This window comes from Crotalus tigris, unplaced genomic scaffold, assembly GCF_016545835.1.
Source record: "Crotalus tigris isolate CLP2741 ecotype Arizona unplaced genomic scaffold, ASM1654583v1 scf7180000019553.37968852642:3898890, whole genome shotgun sequence".
Taxonomy (NCBI): Eukaryota; Metazoa; Chordata; class Lepidosauria; order Squamata; family Viperidae; genus Crotalus; species Crotalus tigris.
Window position 1 is genome coordinate 1,093,884 of NW_024097591.1, and position 25,292 is coordinate 1,119,175.

The 25,292-nt window shown below is 44.4% G+C and overlaps 2 protein-coding genes, 1 long non-coding RNA gene, 2 other non-coding genes and 1 pseudogene across 5 annotated transcripts; 3 read left to right on the forward strand and 3 right to left on the reverse strand.

Annotated features, from left to right (window-relative positions):
• Positions 1–214: 214 nt before the first annotated feature.
• CUNH11orf98 (chromosome unknown C11orf98 homolog) lies at positions 215–3,057 on the reverse strand. Its single transcript, XM_039363508.1, has 4 exons — positions 2,909–3,057; positions 2,345–2,469; positions 1,851–1,948; positions 215–884 (listed from the first exon to the last, which is right to left on the reverse strand). Exons 1-4 carry the CDS (start codon positions 2,945–2,947, stop codon positions 763–765), a joined length of 384 nt encoding a protein of 127 aa, XP_039219442.1. The 5' UTR covers positions 2,948–3,057; the 3' UTR covers positions 215–762.
• A 567-nt stretch (positions 3,058–3,624) lies between these two features.
• Positions 3,625–7,044, forward strand: LOC120317038. The gene is made up of 2 exons (XR_005559121.1): positions 3,625–4,074; positions 5,043–7,044. It is a non-coding gene; the product is annotated as an uncharacterized LOC120317038 (long non-coding RNA).
• Positions 4,397–4,535, forward strand: LOC120317237. The gene has a single exon (XR_005559163.1). It is a non-coding gene; the product is annotated as a small nucleolar RNA SNORA57 (small nucleolar RNA).
• Positions 6,842–7,032, forward strand: LOC120317234. Its single transcript, XR_005559160.1, has one exon. It is a non-coding gene; the product is annotated as a U2 spliceosomal RNA (small nuclear RNA).
• A 1,150-nt stretch (positions 7,045–8,194) lies between the features above and the next one.
• POLR2G (RNA polymerase II subunit G) lies at positions 8,195–11,491 on the reverse strand. The gene is made up of 8 exons (XM_039363281.1): positions 11,348–11,491; positions 10,782–10,891; positions 10,021–10,180; positions 9,864–9,914; positions 9,687–9,752; positions 9,319–9,390; positions 8,885–8,918; positions 8,195–8,422 (listed from the first exon to the last, which is right to left on the reverse strand). The coding sequence occupies exons 1-8, from the start codon at positions 11,357–11,359 to the stop codon at positions 8,409–8,411; spliced, it is 519 nt and encodes a 172-aa protein (XP_039219215.1). The 5' UTR covers positions 11,360–11,491; the 3' UTR covers positions 8,195–8,408.
• A 1,276-nt stretch (positions 11,492–12,767) lies between these two features.
• On the reverse strand, positions 12,768–25,246 carry LOC120317036 (annotated as a pseudogene).
• Positions 25,247–25,292: the final 46 nt, after the last annotated feature.

Below are 25,292 nucleotides of genomic sequence, written 5' to 3' on the forward strand. Positions count from 1 at the left end.
ATAGAAGGAGAGAGACTGGTTTTCTGCTTGAGGCTGTTTCCTGGTTTCTAGGTTGATGCTTTTAACCAGTAAATCAAACTAGCTCCCATTTCATAGTTTAACTGTGTTTAGACAATAGTCACTATCAAATTCACCATGCCTTAGCACAATGTACCAACTAGCCATCTTCTTTCCTTCTTCCTCATACACACAGAAACAAATTACTAAAGCAAGATAATTTTTTTGTCAGTTTATTATAAGGATCAGAACACAGACCATTTGAACAAGTGAGAGCAGAAATCTCTGCCTGTGTACTTCCCTTTCAACTTAAATTGGTCGCCAGCACTGAAAAATGTTGGCGTCTCACATATATGCAGATTAATTATACACATGCGCAGTATTTCTGGCATAATCTGGCATGGCCGCTGAAATTCTTACACTACTCCACACTCTACATATAAAGCTTGTCTCTTATCAAGGTACAACTTCAGACTAGGCCAACTTTAAATTATTTTGTAACTCCTCAAATTCAGGAATTGGGAGTTGCTTGCCAAAGAGAAAAGGAAATAGACACACCTGTCTAACTGTGGTCCGATGGGTTTAAATTCCTTTTAAAAGTAAACAAATTTTATGGAGCTAAACTAGTTCAAAAGCTGATTTTTCTAGTTTTTGGTAACCTGTCTTTTTCTCCTCCCGCCCCCAGCCCCCCCCCACTGGGAATGCTGTCATTGGTAGGTTGGAAAAGAGAAAAGAAACATGGTTTCAAGATTTCAGAAGCCAGGTTCAGCTTTCCAATCCAGGTGTCACGTCAGGTTCCACCATCTCAACATCTGGACAGTCTAATGGACTTATCTTGTTTTTCTTCTTCTTCTTCCTTTTTCCACCCTGAGCTGAAGAAACATCAACTATACAAAAGAAAAGATGGTAACAGTGAAAAGTCATCACATGGTCAAAATCATAAAGCTACACTCTCCTGCATATCTCTAGTAGTCCAATTTTCAGCAAGTGGTCATCTACAGACAATCCTCGATTTACAACCCCAGTTGTGAATTTTGGTCAGTTAGCGATATGGTCCTTAAATGAGTCATATGGCCATAAAGCAAATCCATATTCCCCTACAGACTTTGCCAGAAGTTGGCTGGGAAGGTGGCAAATCACAATGACACGAACAGAGGACATTGCGTCATAAGTGTGAGACGTTTACCAAGCACCCAAATTTCAATCACGTGTACCATGGAGCTGTTGTGACAGTTGTAAATTTGAGGATCAGTCGCAAGTCACTTTTTTCAACACTGTCATAACCTTGAACCATAATTAAACAAGTAGTTGTAAATCGAGGACCATCTGCAGTTTTCATTGGTTGGAAATATTAGGATGGATGACGATCTTGGAAGATCTTTCTAACCTTACAATTCTAATGATCTAAGGACGGAATAACTGGGGGACAAAGCTGAAATTGTATTCTAAAAAACAGCAGTCCCAGCTAAGAGGGCGGATAACCTTAGAACTTGTTCTCAGCCACCCCATCCTTTTATCTTTATTCTTCCTTATTTGGCTATTGCTTTATTAGCCAATTCTCCTCCATCTACCTCACCTTTATAAACTCCAGGATCAGAGAAGGGAATTTTTTTCTGTTACTGCATCTTGTACTACTTTACTATTGCAAGAAAAAAAAAAAGGAAGTATAACAAAATCAAAGAATGCTTGGAAATGCTTTAAAGGCAACAATTAGGCATTGATCAGAAGAACAGGAACTCAAATCTCCTATGTCGCTCCCTCTGAGTGTGGAACACTTGTGTCTACCACCTTCTATAAATGATGCAAGCCCAAATTCCTTTCCCCCCCCCCCAACTAGAAGGAAGAGAATTTACCCTGCATTTCTGCTTTTTCCTTAGTGGCATGACGCAGTTGTTTAAGCAATTTTCTTTTCTTCTTCCCGGAGAGAGTAATGTTTGCCCGTGAACTAGATCTGGAAGAGAAGAAGGAAATTACAAACAGAGAAGAAATGTTTTAAGGTCAACTCGTTAATTTAGAAACGCCAAATTGGTCCTGTAAAATCTAAATCAATGTTTCTTAACCTCAACAACTTTAGAGGGTAGACTTCGATTCCCAGAATTCCCCAGCAAGCATGCTTTAAAAATGGGCACTTTGACTCCCAGAATTCCTCACCCAGCCTATTTTGAGAGGGACGGACTTCAATTCGCAGAATTCCCCTTCCAGAATGTTTTAAGAGGGATGGACTTCAACTCCCAGGATTCACCAAGTCAGAAAGACAACTTGAGATTTTTTTTATTACAGCATTTAATTGGCTTGCACATTTTCCTTCCCCAGAGACAAATAACCAATCAAAGCAAACACAACTCACGATCGCTTTTTCAGGTGGTGAACGGTGATAAGATCTTCATCCACCACAGCTCCCACAATCCGGTGTTTTTTTCTCTTCTCCTTGCTCAGGACACGTCGCCTTTTGAACAGTTTTTTCTGCAGCTCCTGATGCAAGAGAATGAGAAAACTTTACAAGGAGTTGCTGCCACACACACACACACACACACACAAAATGCAGAAAAATGGCAGTTGGGCATAATTAAACCCCTGATTTAACTGAGTTTAAACATGATGATATAGAAATACTGTAGAAAATATATAGTGTAAAAATATAGTTATAGATAATAGATAAGATAGAGGTAGAAATAGATAGATTCATATGACAGAAAGACAGACCGAGATAATAGAAAGATGATAGATTGGTAGATAAATGGTAGGTAGATAGGTAGGTAGGTGATGGATAGATAGATAGATAGGTAGGTAGGTAGGTAGGTAGGTAGGTAGGTAGGTAGGTAGGTAGGTAGGTAGACAGACACTGATCTAAGCTCCTTAACAAATAAGCACTTTATTTTTTTTTATTTTTTTTTAAATATCCTAGAATTACCGTCCGCGGCCGGTTGATCTTCCCGGAAGGAGCAACCATGTCGAAAACCACGTGGCCGATTTCTTTAGCGCAGGTTTTAATTTCCGGGTAGGCACCGCGGATCACGTGACATCGACCCCTTTTTTTTCCCCTCTCCCCACGCGGTTTGCTTCTTCATTCTGAATGGTCCAAAGAAGCGACCAATCAGAAAGGGAAGTGTGGTTAGCTCCTCCCTTTGCGTGCCGGTCTCCGTTTTTTATGAATCGGCCGCGTGGCGCCGTCGCTCTTTTTCGAATTTCTCCTTTGTGCAAAGGTAGGGGAAAGCGCGGTAGGTTTCCTTTCTTTTTTTTTGCCTCCCCAAAGGGATCGAGTGGATCCCTAGTCCGTGCTTCTCCTTTGATTCAAGAGAAGAGCTTGGTTTTGCTCTGCCCTGGAGAGAACTGATTTTTTTTCCCGTTTTTATTAATTAATATTCTTTCTCTGTCCCCTTCCTTCCTTTCTCTCTTTTCTTTCTTTTCCTTCCGTCCTTTCCCTTCCTCTTTCATTCTCTTCCTTCGTTTACTTCCTTTTCCTTCACTTTCCCTTTGTTTTCCTTCCTTTCCCTTCTTGTCTTTTCTTCCTTTTTCTTCCATCTTTTCTTTCATTCTTTCTTTTTTCCGCATTTTTCTTCCTTTCTCTTCCTTTCATTCTTTTTCTTCGTTTTCTTTTCCTTTCTCTCCTTTTAGTTCACTCTCCCTTTTTTTCTTCCCTTTCTTTAATTCTTTCTCTTCCTTTTCCTTTCCCTCTCTCCTTTTCGTTCATTCTCTTTCCCTTCCTTTTTTTCTTTCCCTTTCCCATTCTTTCTCTTCCTTTTATACAGATCTCGCTTCCCAGCAGGGCAAGAAACACAAAAAGATGGAGAAGGGCGTCCTTAATGCCCCCCTCCCCGAAAAAGTCAGGAGCCACGTGCGGGTGGGGAGAGAAATGCAATGCCGCGATCAGAGATCCACTGTGAGATGGTGGGAAGCCACGTGGAGGTCGGAGGAAGGCTGAGTCGCAGATCCCCTAGGATGGCGGATCTCAAAAAGATCCCGGAGTGCTGATTCTTCGCTAGCCGGTTCCGTGGGAGCTACAAGCCAACTCGATCCTTCATAGCTCTTTGCAGGGATGCTGCGTTGTAGGAGACGAAGGTCCAGGAAGAACAACAGGTGAGGGAGGAACACTTTAATGCCGACATTTGCTCTAAGGTGGGGAGCGAAGGGGATCCACTGTCTCTCTGCAGAAGATCCCCCAATAGGGATCTTCCTGCGGGAAAACCTAGGGGTGGCACTCTCTTAAATCCTACACCCATGCATGATCCTTTTTGCTCTCTTAAAAATGAGCCTGGGGCGGCCATGCCTCCCATCCTCCACTGCCCTGGCTGTGGACGATGGGAGGCACAAGCTAAAACATTAAAAGTCCACTGGGTGGTAGAAATTGGACTGGTATTACTTTCTCTTTTTCCCTTCCTTCCTTCCTGAAAAATCAAGGCCTCCCTTTCTTGGCATGATCGGGTCTCCCTATACCCGGTTCTGTAATGTGCGGAGGTAAAACATACTGACCTGTGTTATGTCTTCGGTGCCAGCGGCTTTTCCATCTGCTGGTTCTATCCTCAAGCACTGGGACACATTTGGCGCATTCCCCATGACTGTGCAGGTAGTCCTCAGCCAGGTCTGAGCCCCCGGAATCTGAATTTTGATCACGATGCTGCAGCGGTTGTGTGAAAAATGGCCACAAGTCCCTTTTTTCCCGTGCCCTTGTAACTTCAAATGTTCACTAGTTGTGAGTCAAGGATTGCCTTTAATGCAAACTTTATCCACACCTTTTGACTTTATTCCATTTCTACGCTACCCATCTCCCTTAAGGGATTCTGGCCAATTTACAGCCACATAATACTTGCAAAGCCATGAACAGAAGGACCGATTAAAAACAGTTAAGAAAGAGTGAAAATTTACTAGTAAAAAATAATAATTTGGATAATTGGCGCACATAAGTTTGGGAAAATGAGTTCGTGTAAGCTACTGGGTTACAAAGGATTAAGAGATCTGAGGTTTACATGCATGGGTAGAAAATGTGGTGTTGCCATTATTTTGCTAATTTAATTCTCCTGACTTTTTTTTTTTTTTTTTTGGACAAGGGTTTGGACCAGATTGAGATGTTGACCAAGGAAAATGAACTCCAGCAAATAAAATGAAAAAGACATCCAGGACTGACTTCAAAAGACTGTCGGGAAAAATATCTCCAATGAATTAATTTGATGTATTTCTTTGCCAGTTCCTATATGTACTTTTCGAGTGAAAGCTCATATATAATTTGAGAATCAAAGTTTCTTTGGTGTATAACAGTTTAAATTAAAGCCCAGTTTAATCTAGTTAAATTACAATTCCTAAACTGAGGCAACTTGAGTTTCTGTTTATTTGGATTATTTTCTGTTATGGGCAAGTACTTTTTTTCCCTTTTGTTTCTGTTTCTGTATAATAAATTGCATTTGAAAAGCTACGAGTTTCTGCTGGATAAATTACAACACATTTAAACTGCTGTTTCAGTGGCTGGGTTTCCTGGACAGCAAACAAAAATTAGCAGCTTGGCACATAATGGAAGGGGCTTTTTTTGTTTACTTTCACATAAAGCACTAATTTTGGTTTATTACTTGGACAATACAGCTGCTATTTTGGGAAATAAAGCCAGCAGCTTTTAAGACTCTGGATATTAGTTGAGAAAAGAAAATTTATTTATTCATATCCTGCCTTTATTTTTAAAAATAACTCAAGGGGGTAAACACATCCAACACACCTTCCTCCTATTTCCGCTGTACAATAACCTTGTGAGCTGGACTAGTCCCATCTTAGCCTCCATGGCTAAGATGGAACTAGAACTCTCCATCTCCTGGTGATTGGCCCAAAGTCACCCAGCTGGCTTTTATGCTTAAGGTGGAACTAGAACTCACCGTCTCCCACTTACTAGTTTGATACCTTAATCCATGGGTGTCAAACTCAATAGCATCATGTCACGAATCGTGATGTTTTTTGCCTTTATGGGGCTGGGGTGCACATGATGCATCCGGCCCACGGGCTGCCAGTTTAACACCCCTGCCTTAAATTATATGACCAAACTGACTCTTAATGCAGTTCAAGTAGTCCTTAACTTACAACCACATTTGAACCCAACATTTGAATAGATGACAAATTAACCTGGTGTATTTCCCAGGACCTTTCTTTCCTCCTTCCTTCCTTCCATTCTTTTTCTTTTCTTGTCTCCTTCTTTCCCTTCCTTATTTTCTTTTTCCCTTCCTTTTTCTTTCCTTCCTTTTTTTTTCTTTCCTTCCTTTTTTTCTTTCTTTCTCTCTTTCTTTCTCTTCCCTACACTGCTGCAAATACTCCCTCCGTAATTCAGGACCCCACTGAGCCGGGAAGGTGGCATGGATGTTCAGGCCTGAATTGCCCTTGTGATGCTCAACCATGGCTGCAAGGGGGGGAGGACATCTGTGCCCATCAGGCTGGGCTGGCGGGACATGTCTGGGAGATGCCCCAGCAGAGCTGGGCAGGAAGCAGCCCAGCCCCCCCCCCCAGCCCATCTCTGCTCTCCAGGCCTGTTGTGCAGGCAGAGAAGGGGGGTGCCAGTGCCCCCCTCGGCCAGCTGAGGAATGACAGGGGAGGAGAGTGACAGAGAGGGTGACTCACCCTATGCAAATGCTCCACCAACGGCCGCCGGGACAGCCAGGTGGCATGATGGGAAACGCTCAGTGGGGAGAGAACCCCCATTTTCACCCCCAAATCGCCCCGCAGGAAATGCCGTTGCAGTCCAGCCCAGGCAAAGAGCCGAGCAGAATCAATCCATCGATCTTAAACTAGGATCCCTTTGCAACCTGATCGTGCTCCCCGTAAACTGGAGAATCCCTCGCACTGGAGTCTCGGGCCCCATCCGCCTGTCTCAGGTATCGCTTCTCGGCCTTTTGGCTAAGATCAAGTGTAGTATCTGTTCTTATCAGTTTAATATCTGATATGTCCTCTATTTGAGGACTACATATTAAATGGATTTTTGGAACTGGGAGATGGAATAGGGGCTTGCTCCGTCCACTCCAAGCATCGGCCTGGTATTGCAGTGCCTCCAGGAACGGTGCACCTCCCCCTGGGAGGAATCTCATGGTCAAAAAATAGATCTTGCATCAGGAACTCCTTATGGGATGGATCCTTTGCTCAGGGATCTGCCCACAGCCTCTATCTCTCTAACCAAGGTATTGGCCAGCTTGCCACCATCTGCACAGAGATTGTGATGGGTGGATGGAGGAGGTAAAAAAGGCTTTCAATACCTAAATAGATCAGAAGAGGATCCAGTTTGAGGCTAGGAGGCGGTTCTCAATTGAGGAGTGGGATAAAAAGGCTTTCAATGCCTAATAAGATCAGAAAAGGATGTAGTTTCAGGGTAGGAAGGGTTGCTAAATTGAGGAATGGGTTAAAAAAGTTTTCAATACCTAAATAGATCAAAGGATCCAGTTTCAGGCTAGGAGGGGGTGTTCAATTGAGGAGTGGGTTAAAAAGGCTTTCAATGCCTAATAAGATCATAAAAAGATCCAGTTTCAGGCTAGGAGGAGGTATTCAATTGAGGAGTGGGTTAAAAAGGCTTTCAATGCTTAATAAGATCATAAAAAGATCCAGTTTCAGGCTAGGAGGAGGTATTCAATTGAGGATTGGGTTAAAAAGGCTATTAACGTGTAGTCAATCATAAAAGGATCCAGTCTGAGGCTTATTAAAAAGGCTTTAAATGTGTAATCAATCACAAAAGGATTCAGGCTCAGACCACAAATAGGTGCTTAGTTTTTGAGAGATCTCACGGGTTTAAAAAAGCAGATGGAATGAAATACAGGAGGGGGAAAACTCTGACAGAGAGCACGCGACTGCCCAGATCCCTTTAAGGTAGTTTTTGGAGCTGGCGTCTCCATAAAAATCATGCATGTGGGGACTGCAAAGCCTCTACCCTCAATAACCGCCACACCAGGGCTAAAATGAGCATTTGCAGCAAACCAACTCCCTTCTAATCCTGAAGATGTTACCTAGTTGGGTTGCGAAACGTCTGCAAGAAAACAAAAAAGCTCAGAGACCACTAAGGACCCCTCATTTTAAGGTTTTACATTGTTTGGGTGCCGTTTTAGGAAGTTGTAAGCCACCCAGGCCGTGAGACCAGCGACATCTACATTTAATCAATAAATAAAAAAACCCAAATAGTACTATTAAAAAAGTTGATTTGCCCAACGTAGAAAGGGAAGGAGGAACGGAAACCGGAGACCACCCGAACGGAGAAGGGGAAAATGTTTAATGACGGGAAAAAGGGGCTTACACAGACACGCGGTTCCAGCAAAAGACAACAGGGAGACCAGTGGATCTTCAGCGATGCTCCCAACTAATTAGGGACGCTGCAAATAGTCAATCTTTCCCATAAAACAGCAGCCTGTCAACCTTTCTTTGTGAGGACCAGGGAGAACACCAGATAGAACAGAAATGAATCCTCAGTTCAGGAGACCTGGAGAAGAGAGACAAAGGCAAGGTTAAAAATGGCTCTGTGGGAAACTGCCTTTCTTTGCAAGCCCAAAACGGTTGTTTGGTGATAAGCCCATCGACATTCGGGATGCTCGGCAACTGGCATGGACTTATGACGGTTGCAGTGTCCCGGAGTCACGTGATCTCCTTTCCCGGCCTTCTGACAAACAAAGCCAATGGGGAAGCCCGTTTCACTTAACAACCGTGTGACTGACTTAAAAAACGACAGAGGTTCAACTGTGGCAAGCAAAATCCTAAAATGGGGGGGGGAAGAAGCTCACTTAACTGTCTTGCTTAGCAAACAGAAATGTTGGCCTCACTTGCGATCGTAAGTCGAGGATTACCTGTTCTGTCCATTTCCACCCCCCCCCCTTTTTTTTTCAAAAGAAGGATGCCCAAATCGGAGCATATTTTAACCATATGGCAAGCAATTCAAAACACGTACCCAGGTAGTCGTCCATCAGGGATCCAATGGCAAACTGCAAAAAAAAAAAAAAAAAATAGAGGAAGAAAGGGAGGGAGGGAAGGAGGGAGGGAAAGGAAGGAAGGAAGGAAGGAAGGAGGGAGGGAGGGAGGGAGGGAGGGAGGGAGGGAGGGAGGAAGGAAGGAAGGAAGGAAGGAAGGAAGGAAGGAAGGAAGGAAGGAAGGAAGGAAGGAAGGAAGGAAGGAAGGTTAAAACTGCTAATGTGACTCCATATTATCCCCAATTTCCAGAACAGGAATTCTGTCCCCCTCTCTCATGGAAGACCCCAAAGAGCAGAACATACAATTTTTACATCCAAAAGGGAGTCCGCCTGGAGGAGGATGAATGAACAGGCGGGACCCTGAACAGCCAAAATAAGATCGAGAAAGGGCCAACGTTCAAACGATGCAACTCACTATATCGTTCTTGTCCACCCGGGTCCCCACAATCTTTAATCGGATATTATCTTCTGGCTGGATAACAATGTCCTAGTTTTGGAGTAAAAAAAAAGCAGAGGGAACATCACCAAGACAATAAGAATTAATGTGGTACAGTGGTTAACACTGTGTTTCCCAAACAAACCTTAAAATGGGTGGACTTCAACTCCCAGAATCCCCTAGCTAGCACACTCTAAGATTTGTGGATTTTAATTCCCAGAATTCCCCAACCAGCAATCTTGAAGGTGGACTTCAACTCCCAGAATCCCCAGCCAGCATGCTTTAAGATGGACTTCAACTCCCAGAATTCCCCAGCCAGCCTGCTTTAAGGAAGGAAAAAGACTCACCTCATCCACAGTCTTGTAGCAGGGCGGATTCGAGTTAGTATCGTACTCCATTTCTGAAGGAATCGACTGCGGAGAGAACCGGGATCTAGGATCAACTGCTGGCCAGGGATCCTTCCCTTCCCTGGCCCGTTCCACATAGAACCGTCCACCCTGCTACCCTCCTCCCGGTCCACTCACATGTCGGGATATGAAACAAGACATCGGTCCGATCTCGGTGAAGAGGCCAACCTGGGTTGAGTTGCAGAAGCCAGAAATTAAAATAGGGATTTTTTTTCAGGGAGGTTTCTGGGGGAAAAAATTCTCTTTAGGTCTCGGAAGGTGCGCTGGGCCTTACCTTGTTCACCTGAGTGACAATGGCGTCCACCACTTCACCCTTAAATGGGCGGAAGACAATCGCCTTGTACTTGACCGGGTAAAGGACAAAGCCGCGTCCCGGCTGAATCACGCCAGCTCCGATATTGTCGATGGTGGTTACGGCGATGACAAAACCATACCTGGAAGTGAGAGGTGAATCCTGACATTAAAGCTAATTCTCTTTCCCCCCCCCCCAATGAATTATTGGCTGGTTTCCTTTTTTTCCCCCAGAGATATTCAGATAAGGAAAGGTGGTTTGGTGCAGTGTTAAAACATCAGGCTAAAAACCAGGAGATGGTGAGTTCTAGTCCCGCCTTAGGCATGAAAACCAGCTAGGTGACTTTGAGCATACGGTGAGTTCTACTCCCACCTTAGGCACGAAAGCCAGCTAGGTGACTTTGAGCCAATCACCAGGAGACGGTGAGTTCTAGTCCTGCTTTAGGCATGGATGCTGACTGGGTGACTTTGTCCATTATAATCTCTCTCTCTCTCTCTCTCTCTCACACACACACACACACACACACTCCCTTCCTCCCTGCTTTAGGCAGTATAAAACTCTAATAAACGTCAAACAGATTGCTAATTTTGTGAACAGCAATTCAGACAATACATTGCTGCGTTTTACAGATAGAGCTGTTTTTTTATTATTATTATTATTATTTTTATGCAACTCGTTACTGGTACAGGAGACCAAGCCTTTCCCCCCCCCCCGGAAATGGACCCTCATTCCTTCTTTCTTACTTGCCGGTGCAGGTCCCTTCCACCTCGGTGAAAAGCTTTTGCTTCACCGTGTTGAGAAGATTGGGCCCGAAGTAACGAGGGTGTAACAGGATTTCATGCTCCAAGGAGATCTGGAGGCAAAAAAAGCAGAGAAAGCTTATCCAATCAGCTACGACGGAAACGAACCATGCACCCTTTATTTTATTTTTAAGTCCCCCAATCTTCCTTCTGCTACTCCATCGTCCTGGCTTATCCAATAAGCTACGATGGAAACAAACCCTGCACCCTTTAATTCTGGTCCAAAAGGGCGATTTCCGGAACCAAAACAGCCCAGAACCTGCTGACATTTTTTTTAAAAAACACGTTTATTATAGACAAACAATGTCCTTAAAAAAAAGCATGTTGGCCCAGAAAAAGCTGAGATTGACATGAACGTGTGGGTCAAACACGTGCAAAAAAAGCGTTTTGTTGACACACGCGAACGCACAAGCGGCTTTTTTTCCACTGTTTCCCGCTCTATGCATCCCCTGCACACGCCCTGGCGCGTACACGCGTGACGCAGATCCACACGAGCCCGCTAAACTCACGTGATAGAACATCCTCCCAAGCGGAGCGCTTCCCAGCCGGATGGAATGTTGAGACGCGCCCCCCCTCCCCAGCCGCCGCGGCTCAATGTTGCAACGTTCCTCTCCGCTGATTGGCTGAGCCGCGCAAGCGCCTTAAAGGAACATGCGCCGTTGTTTGCTCCACTGCGCAGGCGCAGTAGCACTGAAACACACACGTTTAGGCCCGTTTCTGACTTTATTTTCATTCAAAGCAAAGGGGACCCCTGAAAAAAAAAAAGGACGGGGACTCCCTAAATGGAAATAGAGGCTGACTGAACAGCCATTTGTCTGAAATAGCATAGGGTTTCTTGCCTGAGCAAGGGGTTGGACTAGATGACCTCCAAGGTCCGTTCCAGCTCTGTTACAGGTAGTCCTTGGCATACAACAGTTCACTTAGTGACCCGTTCAAAGTTAACTTTCAGCACTCCAAACTGGCTCTGAATTAAGTGGAGTACAAAAAAGAACACAAGGCAGACGATGTTAAAAATGTGTTTATTGTAAAAGCTATTTGACTTATCAAAAATAAACTCTGCCAAGCTATGTCCTTTCAAACTGCTTCTAGCACATTCAGATTAAGGCATGTAATTCCCCATTTCTAACACAATCCCTGAGTTTCCAAAACAGAAATTTCAAAAGATGTTAGCCATAAGAAATAAAACGGACAATCATTTTTGGCTTGCAGGAATCAGAGATGATCACTAGAGGTCAGCAGAGATTTAAAAAAAACCACTGGATTGTTTTGCCACCCTCTTGTGAGCAGGTAGATTATTGCAGCCCAGATCTAGGCAGGTTGCTATGTGCAGGTTGCCAACCTGGCCACATGACACATTTCAGAGCAGTAAAACAGAAGTGCTCTTTCAAGTTTCAAAAGGAAATAGATAATTTAAAGAGTATTTTTTTTCAGGGGAAGAAGAAGACCACAGAGAGCAGGATTTGAATCCCTGGAAAGCAAAGTCGGCAATATTTTCCTCTCCTTATAGACTTCCAGAGTTCCTCGCCATTGGCCAAGAAAAATCTGAAGGACCATAGATGCACCATAGATTGCCATTGGATTTTGGACACTATGAATCTTGGATGGATGGATGGATGGATGATGGATGGATAGATAGATGACGGAGGATGGATGGATGGATGGATAAACAGATGATAGATGGATGAAGGATGATAGATGGGTGGATGGATTGATGTATAGATGATGGATGTCGGAGATTGGATGATGGATGGATAGAGAAATAGATGATGGAGGATGGATAGATGATGGATGGATGAATGGATGATGGATGGATAAAGGATGGATAGATTGATTGATATATAGATGATGGATGGATGGATGTCAGAGAATGGATGGATTGGATGATGGATGGGTGGGTGGGTGGATGGATGGATGGATGGATTAATGCAGGTGTCCCCAATCCCCGGTCCATGGACCGGCACCGGGCCGCAGCGTGCCAACAACCGGTCCGCACAAACAAGCAAAGCCCCACCCACAGGATGCAGGAAGCACGTGAAACCACGCCCCCTCCGGTCCATGGAAAAACCTCTCTCCCCAGATTGGGGGCCTCTGGATTAATGGATGATGAATGGATAGATGGATGCATGACAGATGGATGGATGATGGATGGACGGAGGGAGTTCCATCAAATTGTCTCCCTCTTAGTGACCACATAGGCAGATTTTTCTCCATGATGATCTATCCCTAACTTGGTCCTTCAGCTCCTGAAGCTTCTCAGAGGCCCAAAACATGATCAGCAATGGCGGTTCCCCCTCTGTTCTGGGGAGAGATTGTGAACACGGAGAGAGAACGCTTGAAGAACGCAAAAGCAGCCCGACATTTTTCCTAAAAGCGCACCAAGAGCTTTTAAACCACAGGAAGGCCTTGGTGACCAAGACTTTGAGGGAGTCCGGCCTTAGGGCCATTACTTCAGGCGGGGCTCCTCACTATCTTAACCTCCTCCCACATTGCGAGTGGCTTTCAAGGGGGAGAGTGTACGCAGAGTCCCAGTCTCGAACGAAAACATCCACCAACTGCTGGCGCAAAGTGTAACTTTGGGCTTCAGGAGCAACGTGGCTTTGATTGACGATCAGCCCCACTCCAGGTGGTGTGGAGAAAATAATCTTCAGACCAGTTAGAAGTTCCTGAAGATGGAGAACAAAAGAAGGAAACCCATTAACGTGTCCTTTGCAGCCCACTTCAGCTAATCAAGGAGAGAAACAACCTAGAACTAAGGAGAAACTTCCTGACAGTTAGAACAATTAACCAGTGGAACAACCTGCCTCCAGAAGCGGTAAATGCTCCAATACTGGAAGTTTTTAAGAAGAGACTGGACAGCCATTTGTCCAAAATGGTACTATAGGATTTCCTGCCTGAGCAGGGGGTTGGACTAGATGACCTCCAGGGTCCCTTCCATCTCTGTTATTCTGTGAATGAAATTCAAACATGAGAGCTACGTACCAACATAAGCTATGCGGTCGGTCACCATGTATTTGTTGTGGTTAACGTGAGCATAAGGAATTTCTCTCCCTTCTGTGGGAACCACAAAGAGTTTCTGAAAAGAAAAACAAAGAATTAAACATCTCTCTCTCTCTCTCTCTCTCTCTCTCTCCCTCCTTCCCTCTCCCTCTGTTTCTCCATTCCCCTCTCTATATCTTTCTGTATCTCTCTGTGACTTTCCCTTCTCTCTCTCTCTCTCTGTCTCTCTGTCTCTGTCTCTCTTTCTTTCTCTGTTTCTATCTCTCTGTCTCTCTGTGTCTCTCTCTCTCTCTCTCTCTCTTTCTTTCTTTCTCTGTTTCTATCTCTCTGTCTCTGGCTGTCTCTGTGTTTCTCTCTCTCCCTGTCTGTCACTCTGTCTCTCTATCTGTCTTTGTCTTTGTCTATCTCTTTCTTTATCTCTCTCTCTTCTCTCTTTCTCTTGCTGTCTGTCTCTCTCTTTATGTCTCTCTGTCTGTCTGTCTGTCTGTCTGTCTCTCTTCTCTCTCTCTTCTCTCTCTCTCTTTGTGTGTGTCTCTCTCTCCGTCTGTCTGTCTCTCTATCTCTCTCTGTCTCTTTCTCTTCTCTCTCTGTCTCTCATTCCACCCTTCTAGAGTTTCTAACCCTGTGAGTTTTCTTAGAAGGAAGAGGTTAGGAAGGACTCACCACTTCGATGGGGCAGTGGAGGGGTTTCCTTCTGAGGACCGTGAGCGACTCCAGGAAGACAAACATGGTTTGTCTGGAGTGCTGCCAACAGCTGATGAGAAGACGCACGCTCACGCCCTTGTCGCAGGCTGCGGTCCGTAACGCATCATCAATGACAGGCCAGAACCTTGAAAAGCAAAAGGGGGGCAGAGAGTCACAGTATTTTATGGGGAGCCTGCCGGGTGGCTGTACATCTTAGGTGCTTTTTTTCCCCCTCTCTCGTAATCTTGGCTTGTTATGCTTTTATATTGTTATTTATGTTTAGTGTTTTAAGATTGTAAACAATTTATTTAATGGTTGCTGTGCTTGTTTGTTATGGGAAATGAGTGGCCAGATAAGAAAGAAAGAAAGAAAGAAAGAAAGAAAGAAAGAAAGAAAGAAAGAAAGAAAGAAAGAAAGAAAGAAAGAAAGAAAGAAAGAAAGGAAGGAAGAGAAAGAAAGAAATAAGAGAAAAGAAAGAAAGAAAGAAAGAAAGAGAAAGAAATAAGAGAAAAGAAAGAAAGAAAGAGAGAAAGAAAGAAAGGAAAGAAGGAAAGAAAGAAAAAAGGAAAGGAAAGAAGGAAAGAAAGAAAGAAAGAAAGAAAGAAAGAAAGAAAGAAAGAAAGAAAGAAAAAGATGGGATGGAGGGTGGAAGGAAGATGGGAGGGAGGGAGGGAAGGACAAAGGAAGCAAGCAAGGAAGGAAGGAAGGAAGATGGGAGGCAGGGAGGGAGGGAGGGAGGGAGGGAGGAAGGAAGGAAGGAAGGAAGGAAGATGAGAAGGAAGGAAGACAATTCTATCACCTTTTTGATTTACAGTATAAACACTGCGGCTCATAATCCATCACAGAAATATAGACGAATTCTCGGGCGTCTTCAATGATGCTCAGAATGGCGGTAAGGTCCGAAGTTCGACCGGTAGAGCACAGGGCCGGCGGGGAGCTCTGCATCCGAAAAGTGACAACATGGCGAAGTGTAAAATCCAGGCCCCTCATTTCCACCAGCTCTTTCCCCTGGCTCCAAATAGTAATTCCCTCCCTGTCTGGGCAGGCCGAGGAGATCTAGCAATGAAGTCCAGCCAACTGCAGGATCTTAAACCGCTGTAATTTTTTTTTCCCCACCACCACCACAAAAACACACTTACGGAAATGTAGACCTGGGCCTCCACCCCGTTCAGTTGAACTTTCCGAGGTTCTTGCAGGCTGGATAAGGCTGCCAGATCCCTGGGCCAGGAGGTGGGCATGGAGGCCCCTTCCTTGCCCAAGATCCGGTACATGGCAAAGATCCGGTGCAGATCCTTTGCCAGGCAGCTGCAGTTGTAGAGGGCAATTCCCAGCTCTTTCACCTAAGGCGGAAAAAAAGGATCCGTTAGCATCTGGCAGGGAATCTCCCACCTCTACTTCTTCGGAGGCTGCGATCTCCCAAATAAACCACAGCCGTAAGAGTCGATTCCTAGCGGGGGGATTACAGATCCTGCAGATCCCAGACAAGGACACGGTTCCCCTGTCAGCGAAGAGACCTGTCTCCCCACCGACTCACCTTAGGCAAGAGATGCTACAGGTAGTCCTCGGCTTAACGACCCACAATCTAGCCCAAACTTTCTGTGGGGATCACGTGACCTTAGGACGCTGCCACTGTCATAAATCCGAGCCCCTGAATTTTGATCATGTGATCACGGGGAGGCCGTGATGGTCGCAAGCGTGAAAAACGGTCATAAGTCCCTTGTAGCTTTGAACGGTCACTAAACGAATGGACATGACTCAAGGACCACCTCTGCATCTTTTTCCCCAGCTGCCCCGGGGGAGATACCTGAGTTAGGGAACGCCAATCCATGTTGGCACTGCCAATGTAGATGTGTTGCCGATCCACCACCCATAATTTGGTGTGCACGATCCCGCCGGTCAGTTCCTTCATGTTGATGTAGCGCACGTCTGCGCCTGCAAGAGCAAAAGGTAAAGAAATCTTTCTCTTTTTTTTTTTACAGCTGGCACCCTCCAATGGGCTGACCGTCAGCAGGTCCCTTCCGACTCTGCCATTCTGTGCTGTTAAGGAAAAATGTACGATGTGTGGTTTTTTTGACGATTTGATAAGGTAGGTTATAAAAAGAAGACCAGGTGGGTCTCTCTCTTGGCGTCCTGAAAAAACTAGAGAGGAAAGGTTCTCTAAGGATCAAAAATGTCTCCAGAAGTTGTGGGTGCTCCATGACTAGAGGACTGGAGGACCCATTGGTCTGGAATGGGATAGGGTGTCCTGCTTGAGCTGGAGGCTGGACTAGATGACCTCCAAGGCCCCTTCCAGCTCTATTGTTCTTTTGTTCTGTTATTCCACTATTCTTTATTGCTTCCTTCCTTTCTTCCTGATCATAGATGTTTTTAAGAAGAGATTGGACAGCCATTTACCTGAAATACTATAGTCTTCTACTTGTAGGGGTTGGACTAGAAGACCTCGAAGATCCCTTCCAAGTTATTGTTATTCTGCTATTCTTTTTTCCTTCCTTCCTTCTTTCCTTCCTTCCTTCTTTCCTTCCAAGTTATTCTATTATTCTGCTATTCTTTTTTCCTTCCTTCCTTCCTTCCTTCCTTCCTTCCTTCCTTCCTTCCTTCCTTCCTAGTTATTCTATTATTCTGCTATTCTTTTTTCCTTCCTTCCTTCCTTCCTTCCTTCGTTCCTTCCTTCCTTCCTTCCTTCCTTCTTTCCTTTCTTTCCTCCCTCCCTCCCTCCCTCCCTCATCACTGAAGGTTTTTAAGAAGAGATCAGACAACAATCTGTTTGAAATAGCACAGGGTCTCCTGCTTGAGCAGGGGGCTGGACTAGATGACCTCCAAGGCCCGTTCCCACTCTGTTGTTCCGTTATCTCACTACAGATAAATTACCGTCACGGATCAATTCATCAGTGTCCTGTTCGGAGGACTGAGGGCTATTCACCGCTATCTCCAGCTTCACCCCCCGGGAAGGCAGGCTGCGCAGCATATTGAACACCTTCAGGCCCTGTGGAGTGACACAAAACAACAACACTTGTGAGACTTAGTCTTAGATGATGCTGGCCGAGCCCGTTCTGACCTCATGCCATTCATTCGGGCAGCTCAATTCTCCGTCTCAAATAACTCTTTGAACACGGCTGGACTCAACTTCAAGTCTTCCTCAACGTATGACCACAACAGGGATTGTAATATTCGTCGTTAAGCAGTACGGCTGTTAAGTGAGACATCATGGGACCGCACCTGATTTTACCCCCCTTTTTTTTTTGCTCCCCAATGAGAAACTGACCAGATTCGCCGAAGGATCTTCCATTTGTAAATCGGAGTCCCGGAGGGTAAAGTAAAAAGCCGCAATTTCTACGACGCTGTTGGCTCCCGAGAGGAGATCCATCCACCCTTCGTAAATGGTGGGATTTTGAGGGCTCGGAGATTGATAGTGTAAGGTGTCTGGGATGCTCTCCAGAAGGACCAAACTAGGAACCAGAGAAGGGAGAATTAAAACCAGGGTGCAGCGATGGAATTGACCCACGTTTAGGACCAACATTGGTGACATTTTCGTGCATAAATAAACACGGAGTCCTTGCCTGCACTGTGCGCTGCATTCTTCCCCCTCGTTCCACAGTGTTGTAATTTTTCCCCATACTGAAGAGCCATTTCCGAGCATGAGCAAGGCAGGGGCTCCCTGTTTCCATACGAACCAGCAAGTAAGGATTAGGATGAGGAAGAAGAGCAGGTAAAAGAGAGAAGACCAAGAGAACTTGTGCTAAGGAGAAAAGACGAGGGAAGACAAGGCAGGTTGATTTAGTACAGCATTTTTTTTCAACCTTGATCACTTGAAGATGGGTGGATTTCAACTCCCAGAATTCCCTACACAGCTTGCTTTATGTGGACTTGGACTCCCAGAATTCCCTAGTGAGCAGGCTTTAAAGACGGGTGGACTTCAACTGCCAGAATTCCCCAGCCTGCTTGCTTTATGTGGACTTGGACTCCCAGAATTCCCCAGCGAGCAGGCTTTAAAGACAGGTGGACTTCAACTCCCAGAATCCCTCAGTCAGCAGGCTTTAAGATAGGTGACTTCAACTCCCAGAAGTCCCAGACAGCCACGCTTGTGATTGTTTTCTGAATCAATCCCTCAATATTCTACAAACCTGCCCATTTTAATTTTTAATACGGGAGATACCGATTAATAGCAACCATCTTTGGGGTCCTCCATAATTTTTTCAGAGTTGGAAGGGGTCCCAAGCCTCCCAAGAGATTTAAGAAATATGTCCATTGGGAGAGGGAATTGAACCTGGTTATACCATTCTGGATAGCAAGGACCCACAATGTACCTTGAACCATTTCTGGTGGACCTCTTTTGCTGATGAAGCTTTAGGTGGCAACTTGGTGGTCTCCACCTTCTTCATTGGGGGCACTTTAATTCTTGGGGTGATTCCCGTCCAGGTCTCCTGTCTTGGCTCCCTCCAGGTTTCAACTGGTCTTTGCAGGCTGAGTGTGGTTGTGTCTTCTGGATGTCCAACCTTACCACTTTGTGGTTTTGAGGGGTCCAATTCCTGCAGCTGAGACTTCCGATTCTTCACCATGTCCCACTGAATGTTTGGTGTCTCTAACTATGAATTGAGGGAAAGAAGAAATGATTTGACTTCCTCCATCGGATGGACAGACTATCCACAACATCACCCATGACCAAGATATAGCTGAGGTATGGTCCTCAAAAAGATTGGGGTTGGGTTGGGTAAACCAACAGACCTAGCTTGCAAACCATGGTTTCTGATTTGATTGGATCTAATTTTTCAGTCAAATAATAAAGTCACTCAGAATCCACTTGATATCCTGGCTTGTCCAGAAACCATTAATCCTGGTTGGAGGAGAGTACAGTTCTAACCCATTTGCTACGGAAAAAACCGGTCTGCCCCTTATTTTAGGAAACCGATTTGTTGCCCAAATGTCCCCATCTAAATTATCGGCTGTGAATCAAACTTGGAAGCTACTTTTTTTTTAAGAAAATGCAGGCAAATTCTGTCTCCTCCCTCCCCACAATTTGAATTCGGGCTTTTGACAAGCCAAGTCAACGGAGGAAGATGGATTTGCTTAACCCCCACCTGATTCGCTTAACGTCTGCCGTGATTTACCTCACAACAATAGCAAAAAGGTCAAATCAGGCGTAAACATCTTGGTTAGCAAGAGAACTCCTGGTCCCCGTATGGTCATAAGAACTGTAATTTTTTTTTTAAAAAATGCCAATCAAGATCAGACCAATTTTGGATCTGCCTGATACCCTTTGGGGGAGGGGGGAATTTAATTTGGCCCAGTTTCCACAGGGTGCCCACCGCAAAGTGACACAACACGGTGCCGTCACCACAAAGACACAGAAGCCCTAACTGGCATTGGATGAAACCATCGGTCTTCAGGATGCGACAGAAACAAACTTGGATCTTCGCCATGCCTTTCGCCCCCTCCCCACTCCATTACCTCCTTTCCCCTCTTTGGTCGTGGGGACGGGTCTTCCTTCAACTCCAGTCTCCTCAGCCTCACAAAGGGGGGCTGTAAAGGAAAATGGGATGAATGTCTGGGTGGGACCTCACGAGAACCGTTTCGCTTCTTAAGGCGAGCCAAACTGGGTGCCTGCACCCAACGATCCTTTCCGACAAATTTCAATTTCCCGGGATCCAGGGAGAAAAATGGTTTGGGGGGTGGGGAACTTCTCATTTCAAGCAGGCCAAATGGGAGCAGGTGAAAAGGAGGAAGACCAGTAGACCACTCTGCCTTTCTTCAGATGATCTTCTGATGGTGGGTCTACTCTGGGATAGTGACCAACTGATTCCCCTGATTTCCAGGGCTTCCCCCCCCCCCAAATAAGTTAGATTTTAGCCAATCTAATAAATTAGGTTTTAGATCCATACCAGAGATGCTCAACTGTGTCTCCCGTGAACCGTGAATCCCCCAAAACCAAAGTTTTCACCGCTTCAACCTGGCTAGAAGAGCTGCTTTATCGAAAGAAAGACGGTCCTCAACTTACGTCACGTCACAACTGTTCGAAGATCCTCCCCTGCGGTCACATGACTGCACTTTGGGTGCTTGGTAAGTGGGCCTGCACTTATGGCCATCACGAGTTACAACCGGGATGGGAAGACTCCATTACAGTTGTAACTTAAGGACTACCTACAAACGGAGATGACCTGTCTCCTTCAGAAGACCGGAATTACACGCAACACAGATAGGTCCACCCCATCTAGGCATTTCCCTCCCAATTTACTAGTCTTTGGGCTGTTCTGTTTCACGCTTTGAGACTTACTCCACGTTTACGTCACGGTTTGACCTTGCCTGAGGATTTTTAATCCCTGTTTGTAATTTTGTGGGTCTTCCACGTTGAAAGTGGGAAAACAATACCAACAGCTTTTTCACAAATTTACTCAAGGTCCTTAGCCCGGGAATGATTTTGTGTGTCTTTTCCATCGAATTGAACCTGATCTTTAATTTGGAGAAGGGAAAGGGATCCAGATCAGGAATCTACTAGCTCTTCCTACACGCCCATATCTTGGAACGAAAGATAAAGCAAACATCTGAATTAAGGTGAACTCAAGACTTACTAAGATTTTTTCTTTCTCTGCTTGTTGCCCGACGTCCTGCTGAGCTCCTGGTTCTGAAGGAATTCCTGGTGGATCTGGTGGTTCCTTGGTGGGATCCACTTGCTTCTTGTAGGCTTTGATGCTTTCTCGGACCAGGAGGGTGTCATCAGTTCTACTTCTGGGATGTTGAGGTTCGTTCTGGGTTTGTGGTTCAAAAATCACATAAGAGTTTAATCAGAAATGAACCGACATGCCTTCATCACTAAAAAAAAGGTGCCAGGAAATTGAGGAAGTGTTCTCTGGTGGGTGGTGCATCTACACTTCCTGTGTAGAAATACACACACACACACACACACAGAGAGAGAGAGAGAGAGAGAGAGAGAGAGAGAGAGAGAGAGACATACACAACACTCACAGATGTACACAAACACTGACAGCAATCATGCTTGACTTGGTCTGCCTTGACAGGCTGACACCGTAACAGTCTCTGGCTGATCTTGAGAGGGAAGAGACCAATTATAACATGTTCACAATTCTTTTTTCTTCCAGAGAACAAAATGTTCAAAGGTCATGCCTCAAGTGAGTTAGAAAGTGTTTGGAGGAAAACAACAACCGATCTGACCATTTAATGTAATTTATATAATAATAAATGGGTCTATAGGGCCTGACTTTGGATAATGGAGAGGGAGATGAGAAGATGCAGAGATGGGAAGAAGGGGATGATGAGATGGAGAGATGAAGATGGACATGGACATGGAGACGTGAAGAGATGAAGATGGACTTGAAAATGGACATGGAGATAGGGATGAAGAGATGAGATAGACATGGATATTGAGAGGTGGAGAGATGGAAATGAGATGAAAATGGAGATAGACATGGAGATAGAGATGGATTGTTGAGGAGATGGACATGGACATGGACATAGAGAGGTGGAGAGGTGGAGATGGAGATGAGATGGCTGTGGAGATGGAAATGGAGAGATGAAGATGAACATGGAGATAGAGATGGAGAGGTGGAGAGATGAAGATGGACATGAAGATGGAGGAGATAGGGATGAAGAGATGAGATGGACATGGACATTGAGAGGTGGAGAGATGGAAATGAGATGGAAATGGAGATAGAGATGGAGATAGAGATGGATTGTTGAGGAGATGGACATGGACATGGACATGTGGAGAGATGGAGATAGACGTGGAGATGGAGATGGCGAGGTGGAGACATAAAGATGGACATGGAGATAGAGATGGAGAGATGAGGAGATGGACATGGACATGGAGAGGTGGAGATGAGATGGACATGAAGATGGAGGTGGAGATGGAGATGGAGGTGGAGACAGATCGGTTAAGCCTTTGAATAAAGAAGCACATAGTCTTCCGACATTATTCTTTATTCTTACCACGTAGCCATCATAATTTGTCACGAGACAAGTGGCTACAATAAGGTTGATTAATACCTAAATACATAAAAACAACCTTCCTAAATTTTCAGGAAACTTTAAAAAAAAAACCACCCTGCTGTCATGGCGGTCAGCTGGTTGGGCTTCCTGACAGCAACTTGTGTTCATTTAGTTGGCTGGGGAGTCCCCTGGCAGAGAAAGGGCACAGATGTTTCTGCAGCTGCAGAGATAGCAATGTGAAGGCACGTCTGTCTCTCTCTCTGCCTTTGAATGCACACACAACAACTGACAATCTTTGAAAGCAAGATATGAAAGCTCTTTGAAGAGAGACAGGCCCTTTTGACCAGCTTGCCCAGCGTTGTTTAACCCCAAAGGACATCCAAAAGTTCCTCACTCAATCAAGCTACTTCGGAGTTTTTTTATTCCAAAGACTAAAAGCAAATTTATTTGCAAGCAAAATCATCTTTCTTCTTCTAATGCCTATGCTACAATCAAATACAATTCGGGACGAATTTCAGGCTGAACAAAATTATTATTTTTGTCTCTGGCTTCCACTTTTCTTTTTTTTTTTTTTAATCTAAAGAAGGCAGTAAATACACATTTGCCTGCACAGACAAGATTATCCTGTCCTTCTTGAATGCATTTAGCAATTCATTTACTACCCTTTGTAGGCAGCTTTTCAAGCAGGTTAAAAAAACAAAAACATCAAAGCCGCCACAAAGAACCCAACTTAAAAACAAAATTAAAAATCCAGGGGAACGCAGTAAACAAGGTCACAACGAGAAGAATAATTATAGAAAAACAGAACCTAAAATGGACACCGTCATAATGAAACTGGCTGCCGAATCAGAGGAAAAGAATTCAGCCCGCCTACGATATTTTTCTTTTTAATTTTTTTACCAGACCTTTATTATTTTTATCAATCATCCGAGGTGGCAAACCTACCAAATATAGTCAATGACTTACAGCATTTTGTTTAGTGACCATTCAAAGCTACAGCGGCATTAAAAAAAAAAAAAGTGACATGACCGTTTTTCACACTTATGACCGTTGCAACATCCCCAGGGTCACGTGACAAAATTCAGATGAAATAGGGCAAAACTCACTTAACATCTCTCTCACTTATCAACATAAATTTTGGATTCAATTGCAATTGTAAGTCGAGGATTACCTGTATATTTTTATAAAACATTTCCAGGCAACAATAAACCATTGGCCTTGTCTTTTCTTTCATCAAAAAAAAAATCCCAACTTAGCCACCTTAGCGACTTCCATCCACTTCACCAACCGTTCCTCCACGGTGGATCCCCTTTTTTACAATTCCACCATTTAAAAAAAAAAATTCCCTTCAGGAAAGGAAGGGCTGGAAAAATCCAGCCATGACTTGAGGGGAAACCATGGTGGATGGCCGCGGGAAATTGACCCAGGACGTCGAGAAATCAGAATTAAACAGCATTATTCCAGCCAGCGAAAAGAGATGGGGAAGGATCTTTGTTTAGTTTGGTTTACAGTGGGCCAGACGGAGCTGTCCAACAGATGGAGGAAAAGAGGGTTTTGTAAATGAAGACAGGGTTGTACAGCTCAAATCAAATTTTTATTATGAACACAGGCCAGTATTAGGCCACCTATATATGTATATAACTATATGCTATCTGCATCTCTCTCTCTCTCTCACACACACACACACACACACATCTGTCTCTTTCTCTCACCTGTTTCTGTTTCTCTTTCTATCTATATTATCTATCTATCTATCTATCATCTAATCTCTATCTGTATGTCTGTCTCTTTGAGACAAGAGATTAGATGACAGATAGATAGATAGATAGATAGATAGATAGATAGATAGATAGATAGATAGGTAGATAGATAATATAGACAGAAACAGAGAGGGGGGGCAGGCAGATAGTATATAGTTATATATATAGATCTATAGATCTGTCTATGTGTTTGTTTACTGCATCTATCTATCTATCTATCTATCTATCTATCTATCTATCTATCTATCTTTCTATCTACCTATCTATCATCGCCTCTCTCATTTGTCTAATCTCTCCGTCTCTATCATTCTGTTCAATCATTTTAACTAATTTAAATATTTTAACATTAATTGTATATGTTTACATATGGATTACACTGTACGCAGAGCCCGTTTTCTGAGGGAGATGGGCGGCTTAGAAAGATGAAACATAAATAAATGAATAAAATAAAATACGTTTTTAACTGTGGTTTTCTAATCAGGCGTTCATCTTGCGTTATTACATTGCTGTACACCAGCGAGTCACTTAGGCAAGACAGGTGGTATAGAAACTTAATAAGTAAAATAAAGTAAAAAGTTGCATGTATGTTGAGGAAGACACATGCCGCTTCTAGGAGAGACAAGGAAATTTGTGTGTCCGGGTATTATAATTCCACTTTGGAAGAATGAAAAATTTTCCTACCTTTTCTGCAGTTCTCTCCTGTCGCAAACGTGTCGATCTTCTCATGGGGTTGACACTGACTTGGCTTTGGGCAGGCGACTTCTTCCTCATGTTGCCTCGAAGGAAATAACTCCCCCTAAAAAAAATTAAACCCCCCCCCCACACCTCCCACCTTGATCTAGAAGCTACCCACCACCAGGGCCCGGAAAAGTGACCTATCGAACTTACAGAGACGTTAAATTTGGTGGGGAAACTACTACAGATGGATTTGAAATGACAAGCACCATCGCAATTGGTCGGTGAATTATGGCTTTTATGCTGAGGTTTTGCACAACTGACTCCTAGCGGCCGAGTGTGCAAGGAACCTCTTTTTCAAAATTAAAAAAAATAAATAAATTGCTGAACCTCCTGCAAG

What these genes read in the sequence shown, in the direction of transcription:
- CUNH11orf98 (XM_039363508.1), bottom strand. Translation starts at nt 2,947, where the DNA reads ATGGTTGCTCCTTCCGGGAAGATCAACCGGCCGCGGACG. An exon ending in AGATCAACCGGCCGCGGACG is followed by an intron (nt 2,470 to 2,908) that starts GTAATTCTAGGA and finishes CTCTTGCATCAG; the next exon opens with GAGCTGCAGAAAAAACTGTT. An exon ending in GGAAAAAGCAGAAATGCAGG is followed by an intron (nt 885 to 1,850) that starts GTAAATTCTCTT and finishes TCTTTTGTATAG; the next exon opens with TTGATGTTTCTTCAGCTCAG.
- POLR2G (XM_039363281.1), bottom strand. An exon ending in GCTACAAGACTGTGGATGAG is followed by an intron (nt 9,391 to 9,686) that starts GTGAGTCTTTTT and finishes CTCCAAAACTAG; the next exon opens with GACATTGTTATCCAGCCAGA. An exon ending in GGGTGGACAAGAACGATATA is followed by an intron (nt 8,919 to 9,318) that starts GTGAGTTGCATC and finishes TTTTTTTTGCAG; the next exon opens with TTTGCCATTGGATCCCTGAT.